This window comes from Semicossyphus pulcher, unplaced genomic scaffold (genome assembly GCF_022749685.1).
Source record: "Semicossyphus pulcher isolate SPU_LCO1_2020_fin unplaced genomic scaffold, fSemPul1.0.p SCAF_6, whole genome shotgun sequence".
NCBI lineage: Eukaryota > Metazoa > Chordata > Actinopteri > Labriformes > Labridae > Semicossyphus > Semicossyphus pulcher.
In genome coordinates, this window is record NW_027211737.1 from 10,655,434 (window position 1) to 10,683,152 (window position 27,719).

At 41.2% G+C, this 27,719-nt stretch overlaps 4 protein-coding genes across 4 annotated transcripts; 2 read left to right on the plus strand and 2 right to left on the minus strand.

Moving 5' to 3' along the window:
• Positions 1-643: 643 nt before the first annotated feature.
• isca1 (iron-sulfur cluster assembly 1) lies at positions 644-4,901 on the minus strand. The gene is made up of 4 exons (XM_069683321.1): positions 4,811-4,901; positions 2,720-2,773; positions 2,162-2,267; positions 644-1,749 (listed from the first exon to the last, which is right to left on the minus strand). The coding sequence occupies exons 1-4, from the start codon at positions 4,889-4,891 to the stop codon at positions 1,601-1,603; spliced, it is 390 nt and encodes a 129-aa protein (XP_069539422.1). The 5' UTR covers positions 4,892-4,901; the 3' UTR covers positions 644-1,600.
• An 830-nt stretch (positions 4,902-5,731) lies between these two features.
• tut7 (terminal uridylyl transferase 7) lies at positions 5,732-20,316 on the minus strand. Its single transcript, XM_069683161.1, has 29 exons — positions 20,239-20,316; positions 18,853-19,294; positions 18,396-18,544; positions 18,078-18,194; positions 17,663-17,840; positions 17,430-17,518; positions 17,005-17,056; positions 16,810-16,879; positions 16,494-16,620; positions 16,253-16,372; positions 16,019-16,153; positions 15,598-15,775; positions 14,136-14,818; positions 12,660-12,810; positions 12,204-12,290; positions 11,949-12,049; positions 11,623-11,680; positions 11,108-11,211; positions 10,934-11,023; positions 10,689-10,802; positions 10,487-10,564; positions 10,192-10,369; positions 9,187-9,234; positions 8,978-9,069; positions 8,777-8,892; positions 8,493-8,689; positions 8,197-8,270; positions 8,023-8,086; positions 5,732-7,471 (listed from the first exon to the last, which is right to left on the minus strand). Exons 2-29 carry the CDS (start codon positions 19,274-19,276, stop codon positions 7,413-7,415), a joined length of 3,933 nt encoding a protein of 1,310 aa, XP_069539262.1. The 5' UTR covers positions 19,277-19,294; positions 20,239-20,316; the 3' UTR covers positions 5,732-7,412.
• A 1,353-nt stretch (positions 20,317-21,669) lies between these two features.
• LOC138610971 (cyclin-O) lies at positions 21,670-22,968 on the plus strand. Its single transcript, XM_069683864.1, has 3 exons — positions 21,670-21,999; positions 22,141-22,326; positions 22,408-22,968. The coding sequence occupies exons 1-3, from the start codon at positions 21,670-21,672 to the stop codon at positions 22,966-22,968; spliced, it is 1,077 nt and encodes a 358-aa protein (XP_069539965.1).
• A 1,526-nt stretch (positions 22,969-24,494) lies between these two features.
• On the plus strand, positions 24,495-27,016 carry mcidas (multiciliate differentiation and DNA synthesis associated cell cycle protein). Its single transcript, XM_069682332.1, has 7 exons — positions 24,495-24,584; positions 24,662-24,734; positions 24,853-24,932; positions 25,364-25,424; positions 25,577-25,800; positions 26,360-26,470; positions 26,582-27,016. Exons 1-7 carry the CDS (start codon positions 24,495-24,497, stop codon positions 27,014-27,016), a joined length of 1,074 nt encoding a protein of 357 aa, XP_069538433.1.
• Positions 27,017-27,719: the final 703 nt, after the last annotated feature.

The following is a 27,719-nucleotide window of genomic DNA, read 5'->3' on the forward strand; positions in this document are numbered from 1 at the left end:
AAATGAAAGTACACCATGTAAATACTTTTTCATGACGATGCAACTTACATTTTCTAAGTTCAAAACTGTAACTTTCCCAACAATAAATCAAAAGCTGTGATAATCAATCAATTCCAAGCTGTGTTTTATGTTACAAATAGATCAAATAATGCGTAGAGACAAACCCACAGAGCATCAGTACATTACTCTTCTGTATGGGCAGTGTGTAGTCACCTTTAGACTTGATGATTACAGACCAAAACAACTTAATGCAAACGTAACATTTTAGAATGATTAATATCATGACAATAAGGCCAGTTTATACTGATGATAAGCCATATGTAAATCTAACAATTCTGATTCATTCATTTTTTAACTACCTTAAGGCCATAAGACTCTCTGCTGTCAGAATATCCATCCTTGTTTTGATCATCCATGACCTTAAAAAAAAAACACAAGCAAAATACCCACTTGTTTGTTCAATAATATTAAAACAAAAAGTGAAAATAAACGTTTAAAAATGTCCACACCTCCTTCTCCCCCTGCCTAAATACAAACAAATCAACAGAAAAGAAAAGGTAACCAGTTTGCCGTTTTCTGCTGATTTTACAGTAACAAGAAATCCATCTGGTTCAGACAACTGTGATGAAGATTCAAATGATAACAAGCCATCTCCATGACAACTGTCATGATGTCACAATCATCCTGGCCCAAATCAAACACTCAAACTGCTGAACTTAAAACAACCTCCACACAATTTTATATTACTGAATTTAGCTATTTATTATCTTATATGTACACAGACAAATTGCACAGTTACAAATATTAAGAGCACACAGTCTATCATACAAAGTTCTGGCTTTTATCAAGCAAAAAGAAAACCAACATAAACCTCATGTACTCTTGAGTGAGGGATACATGTTTGGTGCGTTGTTTTTTTGTGCGTTTGTGTGGTTCAAGGGAGATTTACATTCTTTGTATTTACACACAGAGATAAATATATACTTTATAAACTAAGAAAGCAAGACACTCAAACTCTTCCACTTATGCATACTGCTGGTACATGACATGATGGGATGATATTACACTTCAAACAGTAGATGTCGACCTTAAAATGTATGGACTTTGGTGGGTAGATTTAAACTTAAAAACGGAATACTAAATAGTATCATGATACTTCATCTTCCTCCTAGCTTTAACAACTAAAACCTGAAGTTCTTGAGCAAAGTTAAACCACTTCCTGCTGCGTACAAGTCATGGTGAAATTTTACGTAATTTCTGAAAATAATGTGCGTATGAATATGTGTAGGCAGCCAGTCACTAAATGTAAAAAAACATTGATTTCTGCATTAGATAACCGAGTTTTTGAACCTAAAGTTAATATGTATGAGACGGTTCCAACACTGATGGTTTTGAAACCTTCCTCTAAGCATAAACGTGGATATTTGATCTTAACCAGTGTGTGTATACTAGTGGTCCAAGGAAGAGCGTTGGCAGGAACACAGGCACGTCCACATCCCAGAGATCTCCTCATGTCCGACTTATTCGGTCTCTCAGTCTTTACGGACGGGACGGGGTTCAGAGCAGGGAGGGTGCAGGGAGGCAGGAGACTCCTGGATGCTCACATGTTGAAGCTTTCTCCGCAGCCACATGTGCCCTTGATGTTTGGATTGTTGAATACAAATTCACTGGACAGCTTCGACTCCACAAAGTCCATCTCAGTTCCCAGAAGGGTGAGCTGAGCCTTTTTCTCTATAAACACCCTCACACCTGCAAGAGAGTCAAAGTAGAGCCGTCACTACTCATAAGTTTTACCTTAACACTTTTATTTAACATTGTAAACTGTTAAAATCCCTTTAAACCCCACAAGAGCATGATTAAATTACAGCCATTGTGTTCATAAAATAATTATCCAACTTCAGCACCCCCTAGAGGTAGTATCAAAAAAGTATTTGTTCTTCATTTCCCCTTCATAACCTCAAAATTCTAAATCTTTTACTATAAGGAAAGGTAAGGCAGCTTTATTTTACAGCACATTTCATACACAGGGACAATTCAAAGTTCTTTACAGAGTAATAAATAGATGTAAAGGCTTTATCGTTTAAAAAATGCAAAGTCAGACAAACAAAAGACTCAAGACTGAAAAAGTAAACCAGTGTAAAGGAAATGAGACATAGCTCACCATCCTGCAGCACTTCCTCATCTGATTTGTCTCTCTCCTTGGTGTAGTCCAGTGTATAAGTCAGTCCATTACAGCCCCGTGTTCTCACTCCAACCTTCAAACCGATCTAGAGAGAGCCACGCAGACATTACTATACAGATTAATTTACCAATAACTACTCCAACTTTGTTATAAGATAAATAAACATGCAGGGCTACAGGGAGATGGGAAGCAGAAGCACCATAGAAATACAGAGTTTGTAGTTGTCCCAGTAAGCCAGACACAAAGCATTGAAAAGCGAGCCGTCAAAGAAAGGTGGCAAACCCATATTGAATATATAATTAACATGGGTATGTTAGCAAACCAGCAAAACCATTAACAGTTTTATGATAAATGAATATTAAGAGAAAGACATTGAAACCCATAAAAAATCTACTTTTTAAGAAGCAGGGGATACATTCCTAAGATGACTACAACCTGCTTTATAAAAAGTCTAAGCCTGAAAACAAAACAGAACCCTGTTCATGTTACAAAAGACAAAGAGAAGCTCAGAGAATGTTATCTGTATCAGTTACTCACATATTCCGGCTTGCCCTGCAATAGATGTCTGATCTTACTCACAGCCGATGGAGTCTAAAGCAAAGACAACAGAAGATGAAAGGTTACTACTCAGTTGCAGCCAACATATACACTGAATTGTGTCCACAGTTTAATGAAAAAAACTGCACCCTTGTAGCTCCAGCTGTAATTGAGCGTTTAGGCTTCCCTGTTGAGACGTTTAGGAGACTGAGGTGAACCACATAAGCCACACAGTTCTAATCTCTTAAAGCCGATAGGTAGCTGCATGTGTGAAACTGAGCTGCTGATGCCAAATGTAAAATACATCCCAGCTGTGTCAGAGCCTTTAGTGGAGCCTTCCTATCCACATAAAAACTGCAGAGTCACTCCAAATGTGTAAGTCCCTGCTAAAGACCCATCTTTTCGCGATGGCCTTCAACTCTAGTTGAGCTCAACCCTTCCCATTTTATCTTATATTGTCCAGCAATTGTTTTATATTTGTTTATTTTTTCCGGTTTTATCGCTGCTCTTATCTGCTTTATTATTCTTTTATTTTATTTATTTTAGTAATTGTGTTATATTGTGTATTTGGATCTTCTTTGTTGTACAGCACTTTGGTCAGCATAAGTCGTTTTAAAATGTGCTCTATAAATAAACTTGACTTGACGGACGGTTCCAGACAAAGGTTAATATCAGTGATCACATGACTGGTTTGCCTTCAGCCTTGATTTGTTTCATAACAATACTGTCAACCAAGTGTAATGATGTTGTCCAAAACCCTAACCAATATGCCATTATTATTCCTATAGTTAATAGCATTAAATCTATTTTCAACCGGAGTTTATATATTCTTACTTTTTTATTGTATCCTAATTTGCAAAGGGAATGAGGTTTACAGCACAAATTGAATTTATGATCATATTTGGTCTTGGTCCCAGACAGACAAAGAAAATAACTACAGCAGAAACCTTAAACGACACATCATCTGCAATTCTCTTTGTTGGGGGACATCCCACTACTTAACGTTCCCTTCAGCTTGAGGCCTTTATCAGCTCATAACACCATACACACACATTATCTCACAAGCACAGCACCGTAAGCAGAGTGCATTAGGCCGAAATTCACCATCAACATATTTATCCCGCCCATAACAACAAACCATGGCTATGCATTGACAGCTAGCGACACTGAGAGTTAAATTAGATCACATTGCCTGCTATTCTATTACCAGCAGCTTTCCGAAGTATATTCTGCTCCATTAGACCGCTTACAGTAAAGAGTGACGGTGAATTTAATGAGAAATTGAAGAGGTTGGCATGTAACAAATGTCTCACTGCAATCAAATCGAATATGTAACAGCAAGATATGGTCCACAAACATGAGGTGCGGTGCCGCCGTTTGTCATCAGTCTTGATGGTTTCTCTCTTTATTTCAGCACGCTAGCATTAGTTTAACTTTCAGTATTGCCAGATTGGGCGGGTTTCTGCCCAATTGGGCTTTTTTTAAATCACCTTGGACCATGCATTTTGGCCAAGGTTATGAGTTGGGCTCATTTTTATTGTTGGTTTTGAGTTGTAATTGGGCTGGAAGCAGTCAATCTGATCTGGCAACACTGGTAAGTTTATAAATTGTAGCAGAGGATAGCCTTAATTTTGTACAGCCTGGCGCAGTTTTCCGTGTTGTGTTAAATTGTTAATAATTGCCAACAAGCGGCTAATGTCAGTTTTACGGAACTGGTGGTAAAATACCAGGAAACTGCGTAGCTAAGCAACCTTGCCCGAGTCTCCAGTTAAGCCCATGACAATTATAACGTTACGACTTAGCGTCTTACTTACATAACCACTCTGTGTTTAATCGGCTAATATGGGTTCACCAACAAGAGGACAATATTAATGTTACGTGAAAGCTCGTAAAAGCAGAACAAATTGTACTGCGTGTAACGCTCAACTCACAGATGGTTAGCTTGGGTCGCTAGCTTAGCTAACTTTAGATCACGTAACGTCGAGACTACATAACGGCCGCTGGTGTTAACGCCACACTGTCTGAATTACAATACACTGAACAGGCAGAAGAGTGTTTAACATTAGTTTACAGCCGCTGTTTAGAACTTACCAGTGTCAGTGCTGCTCTTGTGGGCAATATCTTCCTTTTGCTGACCGCTCGGACGGTCGCTCGCACCATGGAGGCAGACATGTTTCTACAGTTGAAATCACAACATTGAAGTGCGCATGTGTGTAAAAAAATTGTCAACCGCCCCAAATACGCAGCCCGTTGAGTGATTGGTTAATATTCTGACAGACAGGGGCGGGAGCCAATGGCCTTACGGATAGAAGTTTCTAAATATCAGTTCCTGTTGTGTAACTTACTTGAAATATTACAGAGGTGCTGTAAGGTTTATTCTTCCCTTATAGGGATTGTTTCATCTCATTATTCTCCTATTACTTCTACCAATTGTGACTAAAAATGTTAATTCAATGTCCCTTTACAACTAGATGACTTTGAACTATATTAACCAAGGTCAATAATAAACTTAATTATACTCGCATTCTACTGTGCTGTATTCTGTGTCATAAAGGTCTGACTGAAAGGTTCGGGTAAAAAATAAACAAAAAATCCCTTAACCAGAATAAACTAACATTACAATCCAAACCTGAATAATACCCTGTAAGTGAAAGTCAACTTTCTTGAAAAATACTACACTACACAAAACATTTAAAAGGAACAGAAATAATTGAAAATGCCTTTAATCATTATAGATTTTTTTTTTAGAAGTATACCTTGATGGTGCAGTTTTTGTCTTTATTGGCTGCATTGCTAAATGTGTATATATATGAGACAAAGAGGGAAACCGATCTAAAATAGCAATCCATAATTTAAGTTTAATGAGTTATTTTCTGGGGTTGGCACGTCACTTCTGCGTCTTTCGCTTGAAACCTAGATATACTGCTTTCTTTCATTTCTATAAATGCACAAACACTTGGATAACCATATATTGTCTCCTATATATTTAGCTTCAAAGAAATATTCCACACCTGGATTTGATTTCAGTTTAATGAATTCTTTGAGACACAAAATGGATTGCAAGCCAACCTTTCCTGGCAGGATCGGGGTTGTTTAATAACAAATTAAACCTTCAAACTGAGTCCAACAAAAGAAATCCAATTAGGCTAGCACTAAATGAAAGCTACAATAAAATGATAAGTGTGATAACAATACCATCAACAACACTTTTTTTTTTATAAAAGTCAGCCATATTAGGACACAGTAAAGCCAGACAGTCCATATTCAAAGTTGAATTATAAGCAGGTCTTTGAGACATAAACTAGCAGCAACATAAATCGAGGGCATGAGCCCTCACAGTGCAGCTACCAATCTGTGGCAACATTACATCAAAATGAAGCCTTTGTGGTAAATAAATACATTTCTCTCTCCACTGAACTAACTGAGATTACCTCTAGTTTAAGAGAAGGGGACAGTGTTTGCAGCAGCGTACGCAATCAGCTGGACTAGTTCATTGGTTCTTAAAACCTTACCACTGAGAGCAAGGATACGACCTTTTTAAGCCAAATTTTCTCTACTATGTGCACTCTAGCACTTTACTTACAACACTTCCTAGCATGTATGGAGACAAATACAGGTCAGGGTTAGCAGAGCAAGTACAGTTTAACTGTCCGGCCACTGACACACAGGCAGTTTAAGGGCAGCATGTATTTATGAATAAATGGTGGATCAGCAGTCTCAAAAAAAGAAGTGATCCAGAAAAAGATATCTACAGGGTGACTTCTCCAATACAGAGACACACAAACACGGATATATACTGTAAGTAGAGCTGCTTTCAAGGCTGAAGGAGAGATGGATTGATGGATTGATGGACTGATGGACGTCAGTGCAGAGGACAAATTAAATAGGATTTAAAAAGAAAATCTATAAAAAAAAAAAAGATCCAAGCCATTATGAAAAGTACACTGCCATTCAAAATTTCTAATAATTACACGAGAAATAAATCTAAAATTAAGTAAAATCTCAAGAAACAAGTTGAAATTTGCCCTAAAACCTTGCATTATAAAATAAGGAATAAGTGAACAGAAAAGTGACATTGTGATGAATTTAAAATGGATCTGAGCTCGATGAAGTTTACAGACCTCTAACCATTTTATATAGCAGACCATGTCACATGTCTATTTGTCTTACTGCTGTAACAGTTCTTATCGTTTTATGAGTTTTTTATGTTGAGCCTAAACAGTCAAAAAGTGTTAAGACAAATATATAGTTTGTTGTCTGCTAAAAAAATACCTTATTGTGATCAAAGTTAATTACTGTCGGTCGCTTAACAGACAAATCTCACTTACTCACAATTTCTAATTTAAGAGATTTCACACTGAATCTGCAATGACATTGCTTTAAATGTAATGAATTAAAAAAAACTTGACTTGCAGTTTAGGTAAACAAAGACATGAGGTGCATGCACAATGGCTCATCTTATTAAAATGAAAGTTTTAAAAAGCTCCTCGGAGGAGGAGAACTTTAGGGGGAGAAAAAAAAAAACACATAAAAAGGCCCTATTTGGCTTCAAGTCAAGGCGTCCTGGCTTTGGCTTTTAACAGGCTCTCATCGGCCCGACAGTCCTTTTCAGAATTAAGGATCTCTGGATTTTGGGTCTCTCTCTGCCTGGACAGGAGGGGAACCTCGTAGCCTGTGTAACCACAACGTCAGCTCACTCCACTGGGCTCTTCCTGTTACCAGAGCGACCCAAATTTCGGCAGGCTAAGCTTCCTGAAACAAACCAGGGTGTAATTGTTAATATTTATTCCAAATCATTTTTTTAACCTGCACCCAACCGCACTTTTGTATTGTAAAAACTACAACTACTACATCGTATCAGTCTAAACTGACCGCTGTATTTGTTTTATTTGCTGCTTTATTTACAAAAAATCATTTCAGGTTACAAATTAGATCACTCACAAAATATATTCTTGGAGTGCATAGACAACAAGAAACAAATACAGGAGCAACACGCCGAACTCTAGCAAAAAGGTCAGCACATGTGATCTCTGGAAAGCTGGAGGAACCTGAACTTCCTGCAAACATTTCTCGCTCTCATTGTCTCTCCTCACCAACCCTAAGACAAGACAGTTGACTTATAGATATTTTGTGTCCATTAATTGGAAAATATGTGTTGGTTATCATAAGTGAAGTGGAATGTTGTATATTCCTAAAATGTAATTTGAAATAAAAACTTAAAATCAACTGAATGTTAAATAAGCAAAAACATGACTTTGATTGTTAGGCAATAATTCTCATATTGTTGTTGTATAGTTACATACCCGCTTGAGGACTTAATATCACATTTTGTTGCTTTCTCTTCTTCTCTTCTTGTATGGGTGAACCCTGAACAAAAGGAGGATACACAGGAGCAACGTTAAAGCAGTGCACACAAAGTTTTATCCACCAGCTTCAGTGTTTAAATAAATATTTTGGTGACAAACTTCAGATCATACCTGTTTCTCTTTTTCTCTCAAGTTCCTCAAGTGGGCTGAAGAGGGCGAGGAAAAGTTTTCCGTCCTCATATTACCTGGAAAATGACAATTTAAAAGACCATAAAGAAAGCAGCTGAATTCCCTTTATTCTACATATATTGTCACTTTGAAATAACTTCTTGTAATCTGCTTTCTATTGCATTAAAAATATAAAAGGACAGAACAAAAAAACAGTTCTACTGAGGTGTTGAAAAATATCCTTTGGAGTCACTAACAAAGCAATTGGGAGAAGATAAATAGGGAAACTCAGTTTGAACCTGCAGGGCTTCTGTAGAGCTGACAGTCCTTCTTGATGTGGGCAGTTGATCCACACAGGTAGCAGCAGCGCATCTCCAGTGCATCTCTTTTCCTCCAGTGATCACTCTTGTGTCGGACCTGATCCCTGCCGTCCTCTCCGTCCATTCTGTCTCGCAGGTGTTCTGGCCTTTTCTCAGAGTCCCGTCTATGCTTGGACCTATGTTGCAAAACATGTAGCTTAAAACATGGCAGAGACAGACATGTATCTGCAAGTAAAGACTGTGACAAATGTGATTATACATACTTTTTACGCATGGGACAGTCTTTCATGAAGTGGCCAATCTTGCCACAGATGCGGCAGCAGCGGTCATTTGGAGCCACTTCTCCCTCAGTGAGGACTTCAGGATCAAAGAAGTACTCCTGGGATGAAGAGAAGCCACAATGTCAGTGCCTTGATAATGTCACCACAATGTGTAAGTGTGGAGTTTAAAGAGCAAATACTGACCATCTGACTGGGGTACACGGGAGGAAAGGCTCTGACTGGTGTGCCAAACACTGTTCGGCCGTTGATGAAAGCCTTCATGATGAAGTTAGTCACTGTTTTGATCACAAAAAAATGTGAAGTGAGAAATCAAAGGAGACACGTGAAAAGACAAACATTGAAGAGACAGGTAAGATACAATTTGAAAAAAGGACAAACAGTAGTTGGCATACTTTTCCTGGACAGACCAGCACCAAGATTATGATTCAGGTCGAACGGATCTGTAATATGAACAGAGAAGGGAAAGCAACACAATTTGACAGTTCAAAATATTTCCAGGCAGCCATACGAAGTCAACATTGTTATTCACTAATGATAATACTTTGAACTCTGCCAGTGCATCCATAGATAGCAAATGACATCACAATGAGCAAACATATCAATCTTTAAATGCTTCATACCATAGACTGTATAAAAAGATGGACGACATGACAGCTCCTTAAAAGTGATCCAAAACATTTTGAGCGCCCCCTGCTGACTGGCTGCAGTATAGCTCATAAAGCCCACCTCCTCCATGTTAACAGATGGGACAAGAGTCAAACTATAAAATCAAAATACACACCAAATACAAGTGTTCATTTTTGTGACAAGTTTAGTTTTAATTAGTTATGTTATGCTGTTAAAAGGATGATTGACAGCTCTGTTGACAAATACGTCTCCTGCAGCTGATCTGTTCAGGATTAGCAGAGTGGAAGAGGAACGATGGGAGCAAACGTAACTAAAAAAAAATATCACTTCAGTCATTGAAGTTTCCATATCTGTGAACGTCTGCTTCAGACCAACACAAGAAGCTGTTCTGCTGTTAAATACGCCGACGTGTGGGGTCTTTTTTTCAGTAAGTTAAGTGTGTGTTTTGGTTAGCAGAAGTGGCTACGGCGGCTCCATCGACTGATCTGTACTGCGCAACTCTGGCTCCAATTGCTCCGTCACGGGGGCTGTTTTGGCATCAATTTCATACAATGAGAGCAGATGGAGACACATCGTCGATCTATATATACAGTCATTGCTTCATACCATTAGAACCTGTACAACCTTAGATAAAAGGTTATGCAAGTAATTAAAAGCATTGAAACCAAAACACATAATTCTGTTGCATCTTCAAGTGGAATCATTCTTTATTCTACTGTGTTTTATCATACACCATAAATCTGGACCCTTAGTGTGTCACACTAGCTGACCTTCAATCACAATGTATTTGGACGTCCACTGCTTGTTGAAGGTGGTGAGGCGGCCGTGCTGACGGATGCAGATAACATGGTCCCTGAAGTCAAAGTCCTCAGTGTAAAAGCGAAGCAGGCCGAGCCACAGCTCCCCCACCGTCTCAGAGTTGGTCCTGTACTGTGGCCAGCGACTGGGCTGCAAGTAGAGGAACGAGAGATCGACACATACGTAAGACACGGCATGAAAAGCATTTTTATTCACTGAAATTTTAGAGGGGAACTTATGCTAATTTTAATAAAAACAAATGCTCACCAGTGTTTTTAAATCATCAAAGAAGTACACGTTCCAGCCGTCAACTAGCACCTCAGGCTTCTTCTTTCCGTCATAAATCTTTAAGAGACAAATAAAAGATGTTGGTGGAAAAATAAACATGAGAGCTGCTACAGAAGGTAGATCAAGTGCACCTCAACTCAAACTCCTCCTCCTGTTTCCCCCTAAACAATGTTGTTTGTACCTCTTGCAGCACGGGGATAACAGGTGGGTTTCTCTGCTGGAGAAAGAACAGCACCATGAGGGTGTAGGCGTAGGACGAGAGGCTGCCGCGTGAAGCATCCCCGATGTCACACATCTGTAATGGGACAATACAAATCTGATAGTTACACACTTACAGGCAATATAATTTACAGCTTAATATTAATATCATATTACACTTGGGACACACAAAGGCACCTTAGCTGTGAGTGTGGCAAGCATTCTCACCTTGGCAAAAACCTTCATAACGTAGCAGAGGATCTTCACTCTCCAGTCGATAGCAGCATAAGAAGCTAGCAGGTGTGTGTTGTGCAGGGCCTATAGAAGAAAAATGTTTCTGTTAAAGCAAAGCAATTTGAGACAAAATGATATTTAAAAATTAACAGAGAGAACAAACCCTACCAGAGTGTTGTAGAGGCTGATGTCTCCCTCCAGGCCGGTGCGAACATGGTAGAACTTCACGATGGGGACTTTAGCTGTCGTGATGGGCAGGATGTTCTTCAGGCCTGGGGACAGGGTGCAGATTTGGAAACAGCTTACATGTGCACTGTACTGACATAGTTCCTCAATTTGACAAATACATGATTTAAAGGGAAAGTGTATAAAACACACAAACTATTATCAACAAATTAAACATGATGAATCTTCTGTGAGCCAACAGAAGTATGTTTGCCATATTTTCCTTTTCAAAATCAGCTCAAATCTGTTAATAAGAATTTTAAGATTTTTTGCCTCAGTGGTATTTTTCCCCTCATGTTAAACAAGGGAGACATTCTTCATTCAAGGTAGGCTCTCTGATGCAGACTATTACAACATGAGCCGACGAGCTAAAAATGATTACAATATAATAAATACAATTTGAAGCATGTCTGTAATCTTGGGCTACTTAAATAAAATGTCTTCAACCTAATACTAACCTGGGTGTTTCTTTAACAGCCTTGCCAAACTTTCGATTATATTGATGCAGTCAATGTCCTGTAGGAGAAATACAGTTTATAAATGAAAGATCAGAATTAGATTCTATCCATCAATTAACTCAGCAGTTTCAGAATTAAGAATTCAGTCAGGCATCCAGATTTAAACGACCTACACATAAAAAGGTCTTAACACTTGACTGAACATGGAATTCAAAAATAAGCAAAGAAAGCTGCTAAAATTGGAGCGTAGCTGACCACAATGACACAATGAAAGCCTCCACACCTGTGTATGCAAATAAAACTTGCAAGACAGAGAGTTCACTTACATCTATGGTTTCCTGCCCCTCCAGCACCATACAGATGTCTAAGTCACTCTGTCTGAAACCAAAGCCATTTTTGGAGGATCCAAACAGCTGTAGCCGAGCTCCTGTGCATCAAAAAACATGATCTGTCAGTTTCCTCAAAGAAGTGCACTCTGTTCTACCGTTTTAGTGGTTAACTGGCAAGTCAATAAAATGAAATGTCAGTGACATCATGCTAGTAAAAATGTAAAACACAATGAAAGAGGTGGTCTACTTTACCAGCAAACTGTCGTCTAACAAAGTTCTGCAGGTCTTGAAGGATGTGCTCTCTAACGCCCACTTCCAGTTCATCTGGGGCAAAGTCAGCTGAAAAGGACACATCCAAGTTAGGTTTACTAATATCATTCACTTTATTGTAATGATTTTAAACAAGCAAGACATTTTTGGCACAGTATTGCTATGCTGATTTAATGGTGTGGTGGTAAAAAGCAGAGTCTTATGAGTAAAAAGAAAATGTTTCTGTATGAGCCTCAAATTTCAAACGTGTTTGTGCTCAAGCAAAGATAATCGAACCCTAACCCTCTGGACAACTACCAAAAAAAGCTTTTCCACCTTGACTTCAAACCTCACTGGCAATTATAAGACATTTTATGCAAGTAAGAAACAGGTTAGTTGAATACTTCTTGCCATTTATGTAATAACCCCTGAGCCAAAATAAAGGCACATAGTACTTACTGTAGCACTGCTCACAGACTATGTTAAGGACATTGAGAAACTCCGGTGTTAGTGGAGGTAAAGGATCCAGCTGCACTTTCTTGAAATCCTCTGGGCAGTCTTTCTTCAGATGTCCATCACGCTTGCACAAGCTGCACACGACCATATGGGACTACGAGAGATTAAACTTTGATTAGCTTATTCGCCACAACTTCGTGTCTCGTCAAACACCCCATCAGCTACATCCCAAAGACGTTCGATTATTCCTTCTAAAAAACACATATTTAAACATAAACATGCCTTTTAAAAGATCAACACAGGCTTATAAATAAACAAATGAAATAATTTGGTTACGGTAGAACAGACACTCAGCGCTCTGAGCGAGCTGTGCTGTGTTATTTAAACATGGGGCGCTGGTTTAGCTCAGTTGGTAGAGCGGGCGCCCCATGTACAGAGGCCACGGTCCTCGTCGCACTGATCGCAGGTTCGACTCCCTGTCTGCCGATCACTTGGTGCATGTCATCCCCCACTCTCTACTCCCAACATTTCCTGTCTATCTTCAGCCTGTCCTGTGAAATAAATAATCTTTAAACATAAACATGTCTTTAAAAAAAAAAAAAACACCTCTGTTACTCTGGGGGTGAGAATCTCTCTCTCTGGCAGGGCTGGGATTAGAATTCTCCGCCATTACCACACGCCACACAGTTCCATCATTCTGAGAGTGCGTTCCCTTGACAACTAGCCTATACTCGCGTGCTGAACATCTGTACGCACGACCTTCGTCCGAGTAGAATAAAGCAAAAACTTAAACAAGAAGAAGTAGGCAACAAAAGTCTGTCCTGTCAGCTAGTGTCTGGGCAGTGTGGAGCTGGCAGTTGGTTTTCGGAACATTCTAAAGGGCCCGATCAGACAGAAAGCGTTTTAGCAGCCGGGGCGGCTTTGTTTTCATTGTTTTCAATGAGAGGCTTTTTGCGTGCTGCCTTTGTGTTGCAGAGCACCTCACGTTTTTTCCGCTCTGTGCGCCTCGCGTCTTTGAGGAAACGCTCCGAGCGCCTCAAGTTGAAAAAACTTGAACTCAAAGCAGAAAAGCGCCCGACGTCATTGCCGTTTTTTTCTCATTGTCCAATCGGGTGAAAGGAGAGGCGGGCCTTCTGTCAGTTTACAATATAATGGTTAAGTTAATGACAGCTAATGATTCGGTGGTTGCCTTAACAACAGTAGAAGAAAGCTGCCCCCAGCTGCTAAATCGTGCTCTGTCTGATCGGGTGTTTACTTCCACAAAAAAGGCAGTGCGGTGCGCCTCGTGTTTTACAACCTGCAAAACGTGTTCTGTCTGATCAGGCTCTATAGACTGCAACCAGCAACTGCCAACTTTAGAATGTTGAGGTGAGTTGGGCGTCGTCTGGGCAGGGTGCAGTCACCTTTGAACACTTCTCTACAGAGAGGGTTGCATAGACGCTTCATGTAAAGTGAAAACTAACATGACACTTTTCTCACCTTGCCTCTGGTGAAAGCTTGCCTGGTGAATCCATAAGATTGTTTCTTCTGTTTTTGGTTTGTATTTTCCGTGTTCTCATCTTTACTTGCTTCCTCCAAAGGTGAGACACTTTCAGCTGCCAATGCCCCCTCCTCCTCTTCCTCATCCATTGAACCCGGTGTGTCCAAGTCTGGACCCTCCTCATCAGACAAAAGCTCCTCCCCTGAGATCTCGTCCACGGGGAAAATGTCCTCGTCCTCTGTGGTGAAGCTGTCCAAGTGTTGTCTGTCATGTGAGTCAACATCAATATCGACATCTTCATCCTCCTCATCCTCAGAGAGACTGCCTTTGCCCAGGTCCACTTTTTCCTTCTCTCGCTCTTCATCGGAGTCACTGTATTCTTCAACTTCCTCCTCTTCCTCGATAATGCAATCAGAGTCTTCAGGACCATTTTCTGAGGCTTTAGGTTCATGATGTGACTGAACACTGAGCTGACTGAAGTCAGACACCATCCCTTCATTTGAAGCCTTAGAATTTGCCCCTTTAGCGGCTCCACGCTGTGCCGGTGTCTTCTGACCAGCAGCTGGCGTGTTGAGCGGCAGTGCAAAGTACTTGTATGTGGTTTTGAGGCAGTGGACGATGTACTCAAACATCTGCTGACTGTTCACTGTGCGGGCCACATTTCTCTTCACAGCAAATGGGTCTGAACAAAGAAACAGTTACATAAGTTGGAGGAGAACAATGTAACAGTAATCACTGTTCTTATATGATATTATTTAAAGTGATAATCTCAAAGATTTTCATCTAAATAAAGTCACTATCTATCACTGAATGATGTAACACAATGGTGATTGAGTCTGTGGCCCACTGACGAAAGCCTTTACATTTGCAGTATTACAGACTGGGAGTCTGTGGTGACTGCCGTAGCTAAGTGACTGCTTGTCTCTGCAAGTGTTGCGCATAAATACTAATCTACTATGGCTGAACAAACAAAGAAAAGATCGATGACTACAGATACAACTTTAAAAATAAGTGAAAATCCAAAGAAAGAGAAACAAACTCGACGCTCAGATGAAGGCAAACAGTCTGAAAAGGAAAGCGACCGTCAGCGAGGAAAATCAAGAGTTACAACCAGAGCCAACTGTGGACGTCACACATGCAACACTGTCTGGATACCTGGGAAGTGTGCTCCTGCAATTACCATTTACCGCCAAAGAGAACAAAACTAAGATCTTCGAGATTATTACTTTTAAGGGAATAAACATCTAGGCTTGGGGATTTGAAGCCACCACTGACAAAATCATGAGTATCAACACGTTCATTAATGGCTGGGAAATAAATAAACTTTGAAATTTTGCTTTTGGTTGACATCAATGGCAACCACTTGACAACTATATTTTCCTTTTTGACAACCAAAAGCAACTCCCCAAAAGTCCCCGAAACAAAAACTTTTAAATTAATTTGAAAGAGAAATCTTCTGACCCTCTACAGCGATGCGTTTCTTTGGCCAGTCTTTTATCTCTCTGGAGAGGACAGCATTCGTCCGCACACTAATCACATGGTCAGCCATGATGAACTCCAGCGAGTAGAAGCGAAGCATTTCAACCCAGAGAAGCCCAACTTCCACAGGCGGGTGAGGGCTCTGAAACACCAGCGGAACCTGAAAGGGACATACTCTTACAGATCAGTTAGGAGGGAGGATTAAAGTGCATAAAGACATTCCCTTCCTCAAACCAAACAAACTGTACATAACAACCTGTTACCAAAAGCAACCTCGATTTATCCGCCCCCTTTTTCACTGTGAAATTCATCATAAAACTAATAAAATCTATTTATCAAACTGACAAAAAATAAGGAGCCAATATTCCTCATCTCACAACAACATTAGTGTCTTCATGCTTACCTTTCCCTTTATACAGGAGCCCTCTGCTGGCTTTGAGGACTCTTTGGAGGAAGGAGTGTAAGCCCAGTGTAAATATCCGTCCTCCACATGCGTGAGGTTGAAGTCTGACAGCCTACTCAGTGAAAACACCTTAATCTAAAATGACAATCAAGACAATTAGTTTTAATTATTAACAATCACCAGGGACAAACATTAAAAAATATATTTTCCAGATCAAGATAAAGAGAAACACACCTCCTGTTTAAGGTAGGTAGGCAAGAGGGACTCTCTGCGCTGCTGCAAGAAGAAGACAACCATGAGGGCGAAGACGTACGGCGGCAGCCCACCCTCCTCTGCACGGTCGATTTCACAGATCTGAGCAGGAAGCAGGGACAACGCGTTTTATAAATGTCATGTATTACACAAGTTATATACACACTGAGCCCCTTTAACTTGTTGTCTGGCTGACAGGTCCAAGTCTTAATTGGAAACATACCCGAGCCCAGTGTCTGAGGCCCAAAACCAGCGGGAGGAGGAGATTTTCCCGACTGGACAGAGCAGAAAGATAGGAGGTGGTTTGGAAGGCGTTGTCATTCCCTGCACTGACTTTGCAGAGCAGGCCGCTGTTGAGATAAAAAAAAGAGTTTCACTTTTCATTCGCTGGTATAGATACTGTGCAAGTGGTAACAAACCCTGATATGATCACTCTTCCTCTCTTAATGTCATTAATATCTCAGAGATCACAACTTCATAGTATTTCTAAATCATAGAAAATAAAACATCATCAGTTAACAACTGTGAGAGATACACACCTCTTTTTCTCTTTGCAGATGACCACAGGCACCCTGGCATGAAAATCGGCTTCCAGTTCAACAAACAGAGCTGAGGACACAATGAGACATGTGAATTCTGAGACTATGACAGTGTAGCGCATGACAAAGTTATTTTGGGTGGAACAAGGAAAACTCTTGTTGTTAAATGAGTAAAATGTGTAAGAGGCGACTCACGGCTCACAGAGAGGGTCTCCTTGACCAACAACAAGACGTCTGGCTGGTGCATCTGTGAATAGATTCCATAAATAAAATATGAAAAGGATATGTAAATATGGCGTGTCCTAAATACTCTAAACAACCACATTTAAAGCTTGTATTATAACAGTATCCTTCTATATTTAAAGTTTTCCATTAAGTCATGGTGGACTGTTGTGTGAGGTTTCCTGAACTGCATCTTGTGAAATGAAACCTAAAATTTACACCTTTAAACATGAATACTTTCATGTCTTCTTTGACAAAGCTATTTATGCTGTGTCTTTTTTCTCTTTAGAGAAGTAGGAGTGTTTTTATTTAAGATGAGAAAACCACAAAAAAAAAAAAGTTTAATCCAAGAGAGGAAAACAGTCTTCACACCATCAAACTCACACTGGGCTACTCACATGAGGTGGATACTGAATGTCAATGTTGACATCAGAGTCCTTAAATCCAAACTTAGTGCAAGATGATCCATAGAGCCTGAGCCTGATCTCTGCATTGGAGAGAAAGGGAGAGGAAATTAATGTAAATCATTACTCAAAGAATAATTAACTAATGTTAAGCTGAGGCAGCCTGTCTGCTACAAAGCAACATCAACTGTAGGATGAATTCAAGTCTCCGTAAGTGACTAACTTACCAGACAGGGCAGACAGAAGGAGGTCTTGCATGATGGAGACAACACATTGTCTCTTCTCAACATCCTCGTCACTCATCCCATGTTCCCGGACAACTGCATCTAGCGCAGCACTCACAGCAATGATCTGCTCCGGACCAGGAGGCTGAATTTCTGTCAGCATCACCTGCTCTTGCTTCTCCTAAAAAACAAACAGATACAGGATAATCAGGTTTGTGTTGGATCTCTTGCACTGTTTTATCTGCCACTGTTCTGTAAAGCACTTTGGTCAGCTTACGTGGTTTGAATGTGCTATATAAATAAATTTGACTTGACTTAATGCATCGAGATGATTACTGCACAATGAGAGTATAGTATCCTCATCAGTCTGTAAACATTTACTGTAAACGGTGGTATACATAATTAAAACACATCTCACCCTGGCCCTCTTCTTGTGCCGCTTGTCTCGGATATGTCTGTAAGCGTCAGACACCGATTCCAGAAGAACATCGCACAGGGTGCAGGTGTAAAGTGCAGCAGGGTTGCTGTGGGATCTCTGGAGGATGTTACAGAAATCAGACAACAGCTGAAATCTTTTTACAAGTTCTTAAGTCAGTTCTAGCTCTTAAACATACCAAATATTGAATCAGTGAAACAACTATAATGAAAGAAAGAATGCCTTATCAGATTGTTGCATCTCTAAAGCCAATAGACACAAAGGCTGTAAATTTGGGTTAACACACTTCTGCCATTGTACCTTTTTCAGAGGGTAAATCTCTTCTCTGTTAAGCCGCCTCTCTGCTTGCCGTAGGCTGCGCAGCTCTGTGACTGAGAGTGTGGACTCTTCGTGGCCCCTGTTCTCTTCAACAAAATCTTTCTTCTTGTTTCTGTTTCTCCGTCTTTTCCCTTAAGAAAGAAGTGCATGTGTATAAACTATATTACCCATGATTTTGTTGAGATAAAGCTTTATTAGTAGTATATAAATGTCTTGGATGATGGATGGCAGCAAGTTCTTACAGTAAGGCTCAAACTAGACATACATTTACAGCAGCCTACATTACTGTGACATTGACTGAATCATGGTTCACAGCATTTTTTAAATAGTCAATAGATATTGATGCCTTGGGCAGACAGCCAAAGATATTTTTTATGGTGCAGATAGTCTTAGAAGTGTTCCACTTTTTCCTCTCAGGATCTCATTTCCAAGTCCTCACCTGATTTACCAGGACCGCCATCGTTGTCCTCTCTCCTCCCCTGCTCCCTGTCCTCATTTGGACCTTCTCCTTGGGTACTCCTCCTCCAGTGCTGCTGCTGCTGCTGCTGCGAGCGCTCTCTCCAGTTATCCTCTCGGCTTCCACCACTATTCTCAGGACCTGAGTACCACCTCGAGTCATCCCTCTGCGAGGGGCTGTGACCTCCTCTGAATCCACCAGGGGAGTAGCTCATGGGCCCCAGCCCTCCCTTCTTGGGACTGGCTCGATATGGCCCGCCATGGTTCCTGCCCTGCTGACCTCCATCTGATCTAAAGTTCTGTCCTCGACCCTGGTCCTGGATCCGCCAGCTTTCTCCCTTGTCTGCACCTGCTCCCCTCTCCCAGCCGCCTTGCCTAGCCCGGTAAGGCCTGCCCGAGTTTTCCATAGTTCACTTATGCTAAAACTGCAGGAATTAAATGTTCAGTTAGATATCCCAGACTTAATGATGACCTGATAAACAACGAGATAATCTGCAACAGTCTTTTGATGAGCAGGCAATTTAGTTGCTTTTGATTCCTTTTGTGCAGAAACTTGCATTGGCTGCAACTGCTCACAGCTTTAACAACTCATGTAATTAAATTCAGACCAGACTGTTGCAGAGCTTTGCAGCTGAATTCAGAGAACACACAGACACTACTTGAATTCAGCGTCTGCTTAATTCGAGACAACGGTAAAGTTGTTAAAGTAAAATAGAATACACGACAAAAATTGTTTCAACTTTTTACAAACTGCGGATAACCCTTAACTGACTTTTAATAGCTATGCATACCTGGTAAAATTTTGCCCCCGTTGAAAAAACATGAAAACTGTTGCTTCTCGTGTACCCTCAACTATCCCTTATATAACAAATCTAAAGGGGTTACTAAGGTGAGTGTTGACGTTCAAATGCAACGTCTTGTGTTACCTTCCTAACTGTGACATTAGCAAACAGCCTAGCTTACTTAAGGAGCTTGTTATGGCATGGTGCTAGCGTCAGATAGCCTGCTAGCTTCTGCAGACTTGATTTGCCTAAAACGTTACTACTTCCTGTTCCTCGAGTTAACGGCGTTCAACTTTACTCCATATGTAGCTAGTATGCCTTCAGGAAATTAGGGTTGGTCGCCAATATTGTCGTTAGTTAACTTGTCACATATATCTCAGCTAACGTTACTGTTAGCTACTGCTATCTAGCTTGCTAGCTATGACAGCTAATGGATAGCTGGCTAGCTACCCAGGTAGCAAAAGCTAGCGTCAGTGTTTATTTCATAGTTTTTGTTAAGCTTTTCAACCTGCAGCTGCGTTAAGAGCAGCCTAAAGCAAAAAGTCAGTGATAATTTTCCATACAGAATATTAAAATCGTTTAAATACCTTTCGTACGGGTACAGAGGGCATACTTGGAGGCTTGATCAGGTCTGACTTGGTGTGATCGCTTGTCTTGCACTGGAGTTTGAAAGGTGACGTCACGTACAGGCTCTGTTTTGTAGCCGTCAGCGTTAAAGTTCCGCCCACCGCAAAACCCAGCACTGCTCCTCTGATTCTTAAAGCTCCTGTGAGGAGGTGTTTTTTTGCTGGTAATGAAACAGACTGATATTAATTCTGACTATTCTATAAGACACACAAAAGCAAACCAGACCATCAGCTACAAGATTGATTATTTCTATATAGTTATTGGTGTCAAACAAAGCGATGCACTGTATGCTGCCTTTGTTTACATTTTTCAGGGCAAAAATGTAAAGTGTGTGATTCATATGACTGTTAAAGAAAGCAGGATAATATTTTTTTGTTAAAAACCACCAATTATGCATGTATACAAGATAAAATCAGCAAAGAGATAAGAGGTACTTCTTTGTCCACATGGGGTGCCAAAATCGACACAAGACAAAAGTTCCTCACAGTAGTTTTAAATGTGATAAAATCATAAAAATATGAAATAGTATGGTTTTAATATTTATTTCTACTCAAAAAGGTAATCTGAGAAAACTGCTGAACTTAAAGTGGGGCTTTCTTAACAAATAATGACCACGGACACATGAAAGAAGAGCATAACCTCGGCTCCACCTATCTAGTTTTCATTTGTTGCTATTTTTAGTTCCTTAATTTGGCATTATAACGGCACAATTTCATGCTATGAGAACAATTATATCGTCTAAGACATAGGCTACCCATACAGTCGATCCATTTGTTTCAGTATTTTTAAAACAAATGTAAAAATGTAAATGTTTTTACTCCTCTATGTCTGTAAACTAAATATATTTTTAACAAGATGTTGGAGGACGTCATCTTGGGCTCTTTCATCGTTTCTGACATTTTATTAGAAGAAAAACTGATTAATCGAGAAAGCCATTCGAGAGATTTATCCACAATGAAAAGTGAATCAGCATTTTACAAATGATGAAATCAAATGGCGTTTTACATGTGAAATATAGATTATTATAACACATGTAATAATCGTGTTTCCAGTGAAACACCAGGGTTCATTTCATGTTTCTTTTTGAAAGAACAGATTTCTCCTTTAGTTTTGTCCTAAAACCGGCGGACAGACAGCAAAAGGTGCAACATATGGCTTAAGGTTTGGGCTAATTAATCCCTACATGGGACAAATGATGTTTAGCCCCGGTTGCCCTGGCGACAGGAGAAAGGTGCGCTGCACGAGCGGGATAGACCCCGGGAAACTGACGTCACCAGACGGAACTCTCCTCACAGTCCCTCAGTCAACATCCAGAAGAGTAGACTTCGGTAATACACAGGGAGGGGACTGGTGGCCGTTTTGTAAACGGGCTCAAGTTAGAGGTACTGGAGATGGTGTCATTTGAGGACGGTGAGACTGTTTACAAACGGAGACGGACGACCCCAACAGGCGCGCGCACACCGGTACAGCAACGGCACACTGGCCGACACAGAAAGCAGAAACTCATCTCCAAGATGAGTGACTCTGGTTTCGAGGAAGACTTGGGATCCTCTCCGACTTCATCCCCGGTTCGGATAGACGTGTCCCCGCTCCGGTCAGACGAGCCTCCTGCAGGTCAGCTGTCCCCCTGGTACCTGCAGTACGGATACATCGGTTACAAGATCCAGAGGGAGAGAGAGGAGCGGTTTCATCCCTGCAAGAGCATGGCACGCCAGCCACAAGTAGGTTTTAAGACACTTTATTCAGTGACATTTCAGGGACCAAAAATATTACCATTATGGAACAAAAGAGAAATGAATGAATAATGGACGAATGACATGGATCTGCTGCTAATACCAATAGTTTCTGTTTTTAATTTTCAGTTGACTGCAGAGGCTCGGTGTAAGCTGGTCAGCTGGCTCATCCCTGTACACAAACATTTCCGTCTGTCGTTTGAGTGCTGCTGCCTGGCTGTGAACATCATGGACCGGTTCCTGGCATCCACACCTGTGGCTGCTGACTGCTTCCAGCTACTGGGAGTCACTGCTCTCCTCATAGCCAGTAAACAGGTTGGTGAGGAACTGATGTTTTCTTCTTCTTGTTAAGATTTCATTCAATATAACTCACTCCCTTCTCTGTGTTTCACCCAGGTGGAGGTGGGCTCACCGCGGATCAGCCATCTCCTGTCCCTCTGCTGTGACGCCTTCACTAAGGAGCAGCTTTGCAACCTGGAGTGTCTCATCCTCCTGCGTCTCAACTTCCGCCTCTCTGCACCCACCCTGGCCTTCTTCCTGGACTATTACACCAACTGCATTGAGGCTGCCCGGCTCGCATGTGCAGATGGTGACAGGGCTGAGAGAATTAATCCAGACACAAAAAGACCCAAGCGGTGCAGCAACCTCGCACGAAAAGTGTGCGAGTTGAGCCTGGCTGACTACGCTTTTAACAAATACCCTCCATCTCTGACTGCTGGTTGTGCACTGAGGCTGGCCAGTGAGCTACTGAAAACTGAACCAGGGCCTATTGAGCATAAAAACATCCATTCACCAGAGGAGAAGTGGGGCAGTTTTATGGATGAACTATGTACACAACCAGCTTCTAAACAACTATCTGACATTCAAGGAAGCCACAACCACAATCTGGTCCAGGAATGCAAAGACAACCTGGAGCTGTTGGTGTCATTGAACCAGGAGGCATTGGACCTGCTCTAAGTGTGTGAACACTCGCATGTTAGCAAAATGCCAAATCCCCCCTTGTTTTTAGGTGTTACATTGTTGGGGTTTATTTTCAGAAGTAAAGCCTGTGTTTATGCAAACCTCATGTATATCTCACAGACAATCCGCTGATTGTCACCACTGAATGTTTTACAACTTAACATAGTTGCTTTATATAAAATGATAGTGGGTTATTGTTTACCAAAAAATATTTTAATATATTCTGCTTTTTTAATCATTTTAAATCAAAGTCTTTATTTACTGTATGTGCACTGACTTGCTGCAGTTATGTTACTGTTGCAACTTCTTTTGATGAAGGACCCTGTACAATGTGCTGTATTTGTTGATTTGTTGAAATAAATGATCAGTAAATGAATTTGTGTTGGTGTCGGATTAGTAATAACATGAAGCCATAAATCAAACTCACACAATGTTTGATAAAAAATAAACAAGGCCTTACATTTGAAATAAGCTATCCAGATGTCAAGAGGACTTAATGACATAAATATGAACTCATGCAACATTTAGATTTAAAAGTTGTCTTTGTGGGCAACAGCTTTCTTCTGGGTTTTTTACGCATTGCTGTGCTTAGACCAAGCTCCATATGGCATTTAAAAGTGCTCAGTTAGATAGCTGAATTAGAAATAGCCAATTTTTTCAGACTTTCAGAGTAGTTAATACCTTTGTTATTTTGCTGTATTTATGTGGCTTAAAGTCTATTGTAGCTGTTTGCATGGGGGTCAGTTTACCATCGTCATTACAATCTGTTACATCACTATTTGCAACTGAACTGTGCCAACACAGCCTGGTCCATTGAGGGGCTTTCTCTCCGATAATCCATTACGCGTGGCATCTCGACCTGCTGACACGGTGTCGACCACACAGGTGCATTCAGCGTTAAGGGCCAACTAGGCTTAGTGTTGTTTGTTTACCAATCGAGGCATTTGTCACCAGTGTTTACTGAGCTGTCTGCTCTAATTGCCCTTTTCCTTTTCCACGCCGCGCTGAATGTGGCAACAGGCCTTGACCTAATGTGTGTACATATTTTACGCACAGTCAAAGAAAAATAAGATATAACCATATAAAAAAGTTCTGTTGACATCATTGTACACTCAAATTATCCGTCTCGACCGTGTTTGTGTCTGTAACGAGAAAAGTTGGGGGTTTTTATTTAGTAAAATAGTCATACTGGAAATAGCCACGCCAGGGTCTACGTGCGCCTCTGGCAGGGCGCAGGGATATCTGGCCGCAGGCAGAGGGAGGGCAGCTCTGACGCAGAGGGCACCTGCTGTAATGGCGCCGTTATTGCGCGGTACCAGTTTACACTTCAGGGCAGAAAACCGTTAAGTCTACACCAATTTAATCTCCGAGGACGCTGTCACTCCCTGGAGACCAGAGAAGTGCATTTGATTGGGCCAAAACTGTGAGGCCGCGGCATGGAGAGACACAAACCGGGAGAATGTCGTCTATATCAGATCTAAATCAAACCAGGATCCTTCAGTCCTGCAGCCAGAGCTCAGCTGATGAAGATGCAAAGAGGCAGAAAAATGTCTGAAAACGTGTGCCCAAACCAGGCAGGTCGACAGGAGAGGAGAGCTGCAGGAAACAAAAAGGTATGACATCTTTCTCCTTGCATTGATGCACACAGAAAAGCTCTGTATGCTGGTGTTAACAGACTTTCTACCTGCAGGATAAAGTGCTGGTGCCGAGAAGCAGCAGTCCTGTCACTGTGTACGTGGAGCTCCCCTGCATCATTGAGCAAGGTATGCATCTTTGACATCATGGTTCATGCACCGAATTATGCGCGTAAACGTAAAGGCATGCGTGTGCAAACAGTTATGTCGATGGTTGAATCATGTAGACGTACTTTTTGTGTTGCAGCTTTTTCAACGATCGCGTGGAATGATTTGGAAGACTGTGCGTCAGTGGCGAGACCGAAGAGCGATTCCCTCGCTTCTCAGGTGAGGAAAACACCTCAGAGAGAAATAAAGTTTCTATCAAGGGAACTCTAGTTTTTGTGCCATCTAATTACGCAGAGAGAGATGATGTGTTGGACGTAGATCTCAGATCACTTCCAGGCTGTTAATGTTTGACACGATGTGCTGGAATGAGACTGCTGTTTACTCATGACACGCAGGCTACCGCTAATTGGCTGGACCTCACAAGTTTTGTCCACAAGCTGCCTCTTTGGCACAGCTCACCGTGCGCAAAAAACGCATTACGCGACATCACACTCGCTGAAATGACTACAGAGACACGTTCTGCCATTCATCCACATTACCATGCGTGGTCGTGGTGGGGTCCTCAGGTCTGGGGCAGTTATGATTTCTTTGTTGACGGAGTTTTTAATGCATATTATGTGTCTTTTAACCATCCTTTTTTACGCACACAGATGAATGAATCTGATGCAGATGACCAAGACTTTGGAGATTATGCACTGGATTTTATGGCAGGTGAGTAAAGCGAACACAATCTTTACAAGCAATTACAGTGTGAGCTTTATTACTGCTAGTATACTAATAATAATAATAATAGCAATTTTAACATCATCATCCTTTTAAACATTCAAGAAATCTAACACCTGGGTTTTTGTCTCCTCTGTCAGACTCTCCTGCCACACTGGAGAGCAGTCTGTCTCCAGCTGAACTGGTGCCATTTCAGGGATGTGTCATACCTCCGCTCACCCCTCAGAGGTACATGTCTTCAGAGGACAGCTTTGTTCACTGTTCCACAGAAGCAGGAAACCTTTCTGCCCCGGACGGAGCTCTGTGGAAGGGCATCGCCCAGTGCCAAGAAAGAGCATGGAGGGAGTCGGAGGTTAACAACCAGGTAAATCCTTACAGAGAGATTTTGGACCAATGTACCATGTGCAAGTCTGGTCTCTGTTTTATCTGGACTTGATGACTTTTGTGCACATGATAAGTCAATATCTATATGTGATTTATGTTAAGATGGATCTAAATGATGCAATAGTAATATTTATAGTATGTTAAAGTTAAACAAGGAAACCCAAAGCCCTGTGACCTTTGACGAATTAAAGCTAGAGTTGGCAATTTATTGTAGCAGCATTTGTTTGTTATACTTTATGAAATTTTCTTATCATTATGGCAGCAATCAAACAAAACAACTGGTATATGTAGCTGTCACTTACCTGTAAAAAGCTTATATTCAACAAACGTCCTTGGAGTATTTAATGGTTAAAGGCACAAAAAGGCAGATTTAGTTGTTGTCTTGTGAAAGGTGCAATATGCTTACATTCTAGCTCTGCATATTCGTATACATTTGTAAACACAAACTTGGGACTGCATTAGGAAAGGAAAGCGCTTTCAACTCTGCAACACCCCGTCTGTCAGCATGACTAAACATATTTGTCTCTTTGTGTCTGCAGCTCCAAGAGACTCTACACAGGAAACAGGAAGAGATTGACTCACTTCAGGAGAGGAACCTTCACCTCAGACAGCTGGCCAGCCGAGCGAAACACCTGGCCTCAGTGCTGGAAGTGAGTACATGACTCAGACATGCATTTGTTCACCTCGGATACGATATATTGTTTTAAATGATATCTAATAATTATGTCTGTTTGTCTTGTGTTTTCACCATTTTCTTTCAGAAGCTGATGACAGTCAGAGACCCGAATGTAAGAGAGCCAGTGATGCCTGGGGGTGACAACCCTTCCCTGAGTCCCTGTAAGAGGCAGCGTCTGGATGAAGGGTATGAAACTGAGTCGTCTGACTCAGTGGAGGACATGCTGAGGGACATCAGCACACGCTGCAACGCTGTCCTGCACAGTATTCCCACTGCAACAAGACCGCAGCAGGAATCAGAGACTATCCGCATGTTCGGTTCATTCTCAGGCCTACAGACTTCATTTTCCACAGACAGCAGCGTGACGACAGACAGCGCAGAAGAGAGCGTCACATCTTTCAGGACTTCTATCAGGGAACACGGCACCATCAGGACTCAGGTGTTTCCTCACGGACGAGCTTTCACCACGACAACAGAGCAGGGAGGATACCGCTTTCGCTGGGTTCCCAACCACAGCTGAAACCAGGGTCAGCACACGTAGAACTGGGTCCATTAGGGCCTCTAATTAGGGATGTGAAAGTGCCATAAGTCTGTGACCCACCGGAAGGAAGTGTGGGTGGGCAGTGACTGTTAATGCTTAACCGGAAATCTATAGTGATATCTGTGAATGATTAAATGATGTCTTCCTCAGGTAGCATGTAAGGTAATCAGTCAGAGGTGGTGCCGAACAAAGGAAATAACACTGCCGGAGCCTTTGTTTTCTTTGTGTTTCTGTTTACAGGCCTCTAACTATAATGATCCAGCCAAACAAAAGAGCAATACTGTGTTTATTTTTACACCTCAGTATATTTTGTCTTGGAAATGTGAAATGTATTTACAAGTTTTTGAATAAAAGTGATGTTTTATAAGGATGACTTTGAGTTTTTGTATGCAAAGTGGACACAAGTGATAGTCAAACAAATGAAAAGAAACTGTTTTAAACGCAAACTTTCCTTGTTTGAGCAGTGAGACAAACGTGACCTCACGACCTCTTAAAGAGGCCGGGACTTCCTCCCCTTTTGTCTCATGTCTGAGTGACTGTGTGGTCTGAAAAGGCCACTCGGTCATGATGCCTGCAGCCAACATCCTTGTTTTTGACATTGAAATAGATTTTTATTTTTTTTTGGTTCCAGTCCAGGTGTTAACGCGGTCAAATCTGTCCCAAGTTTCTCACTTTTTTGCAC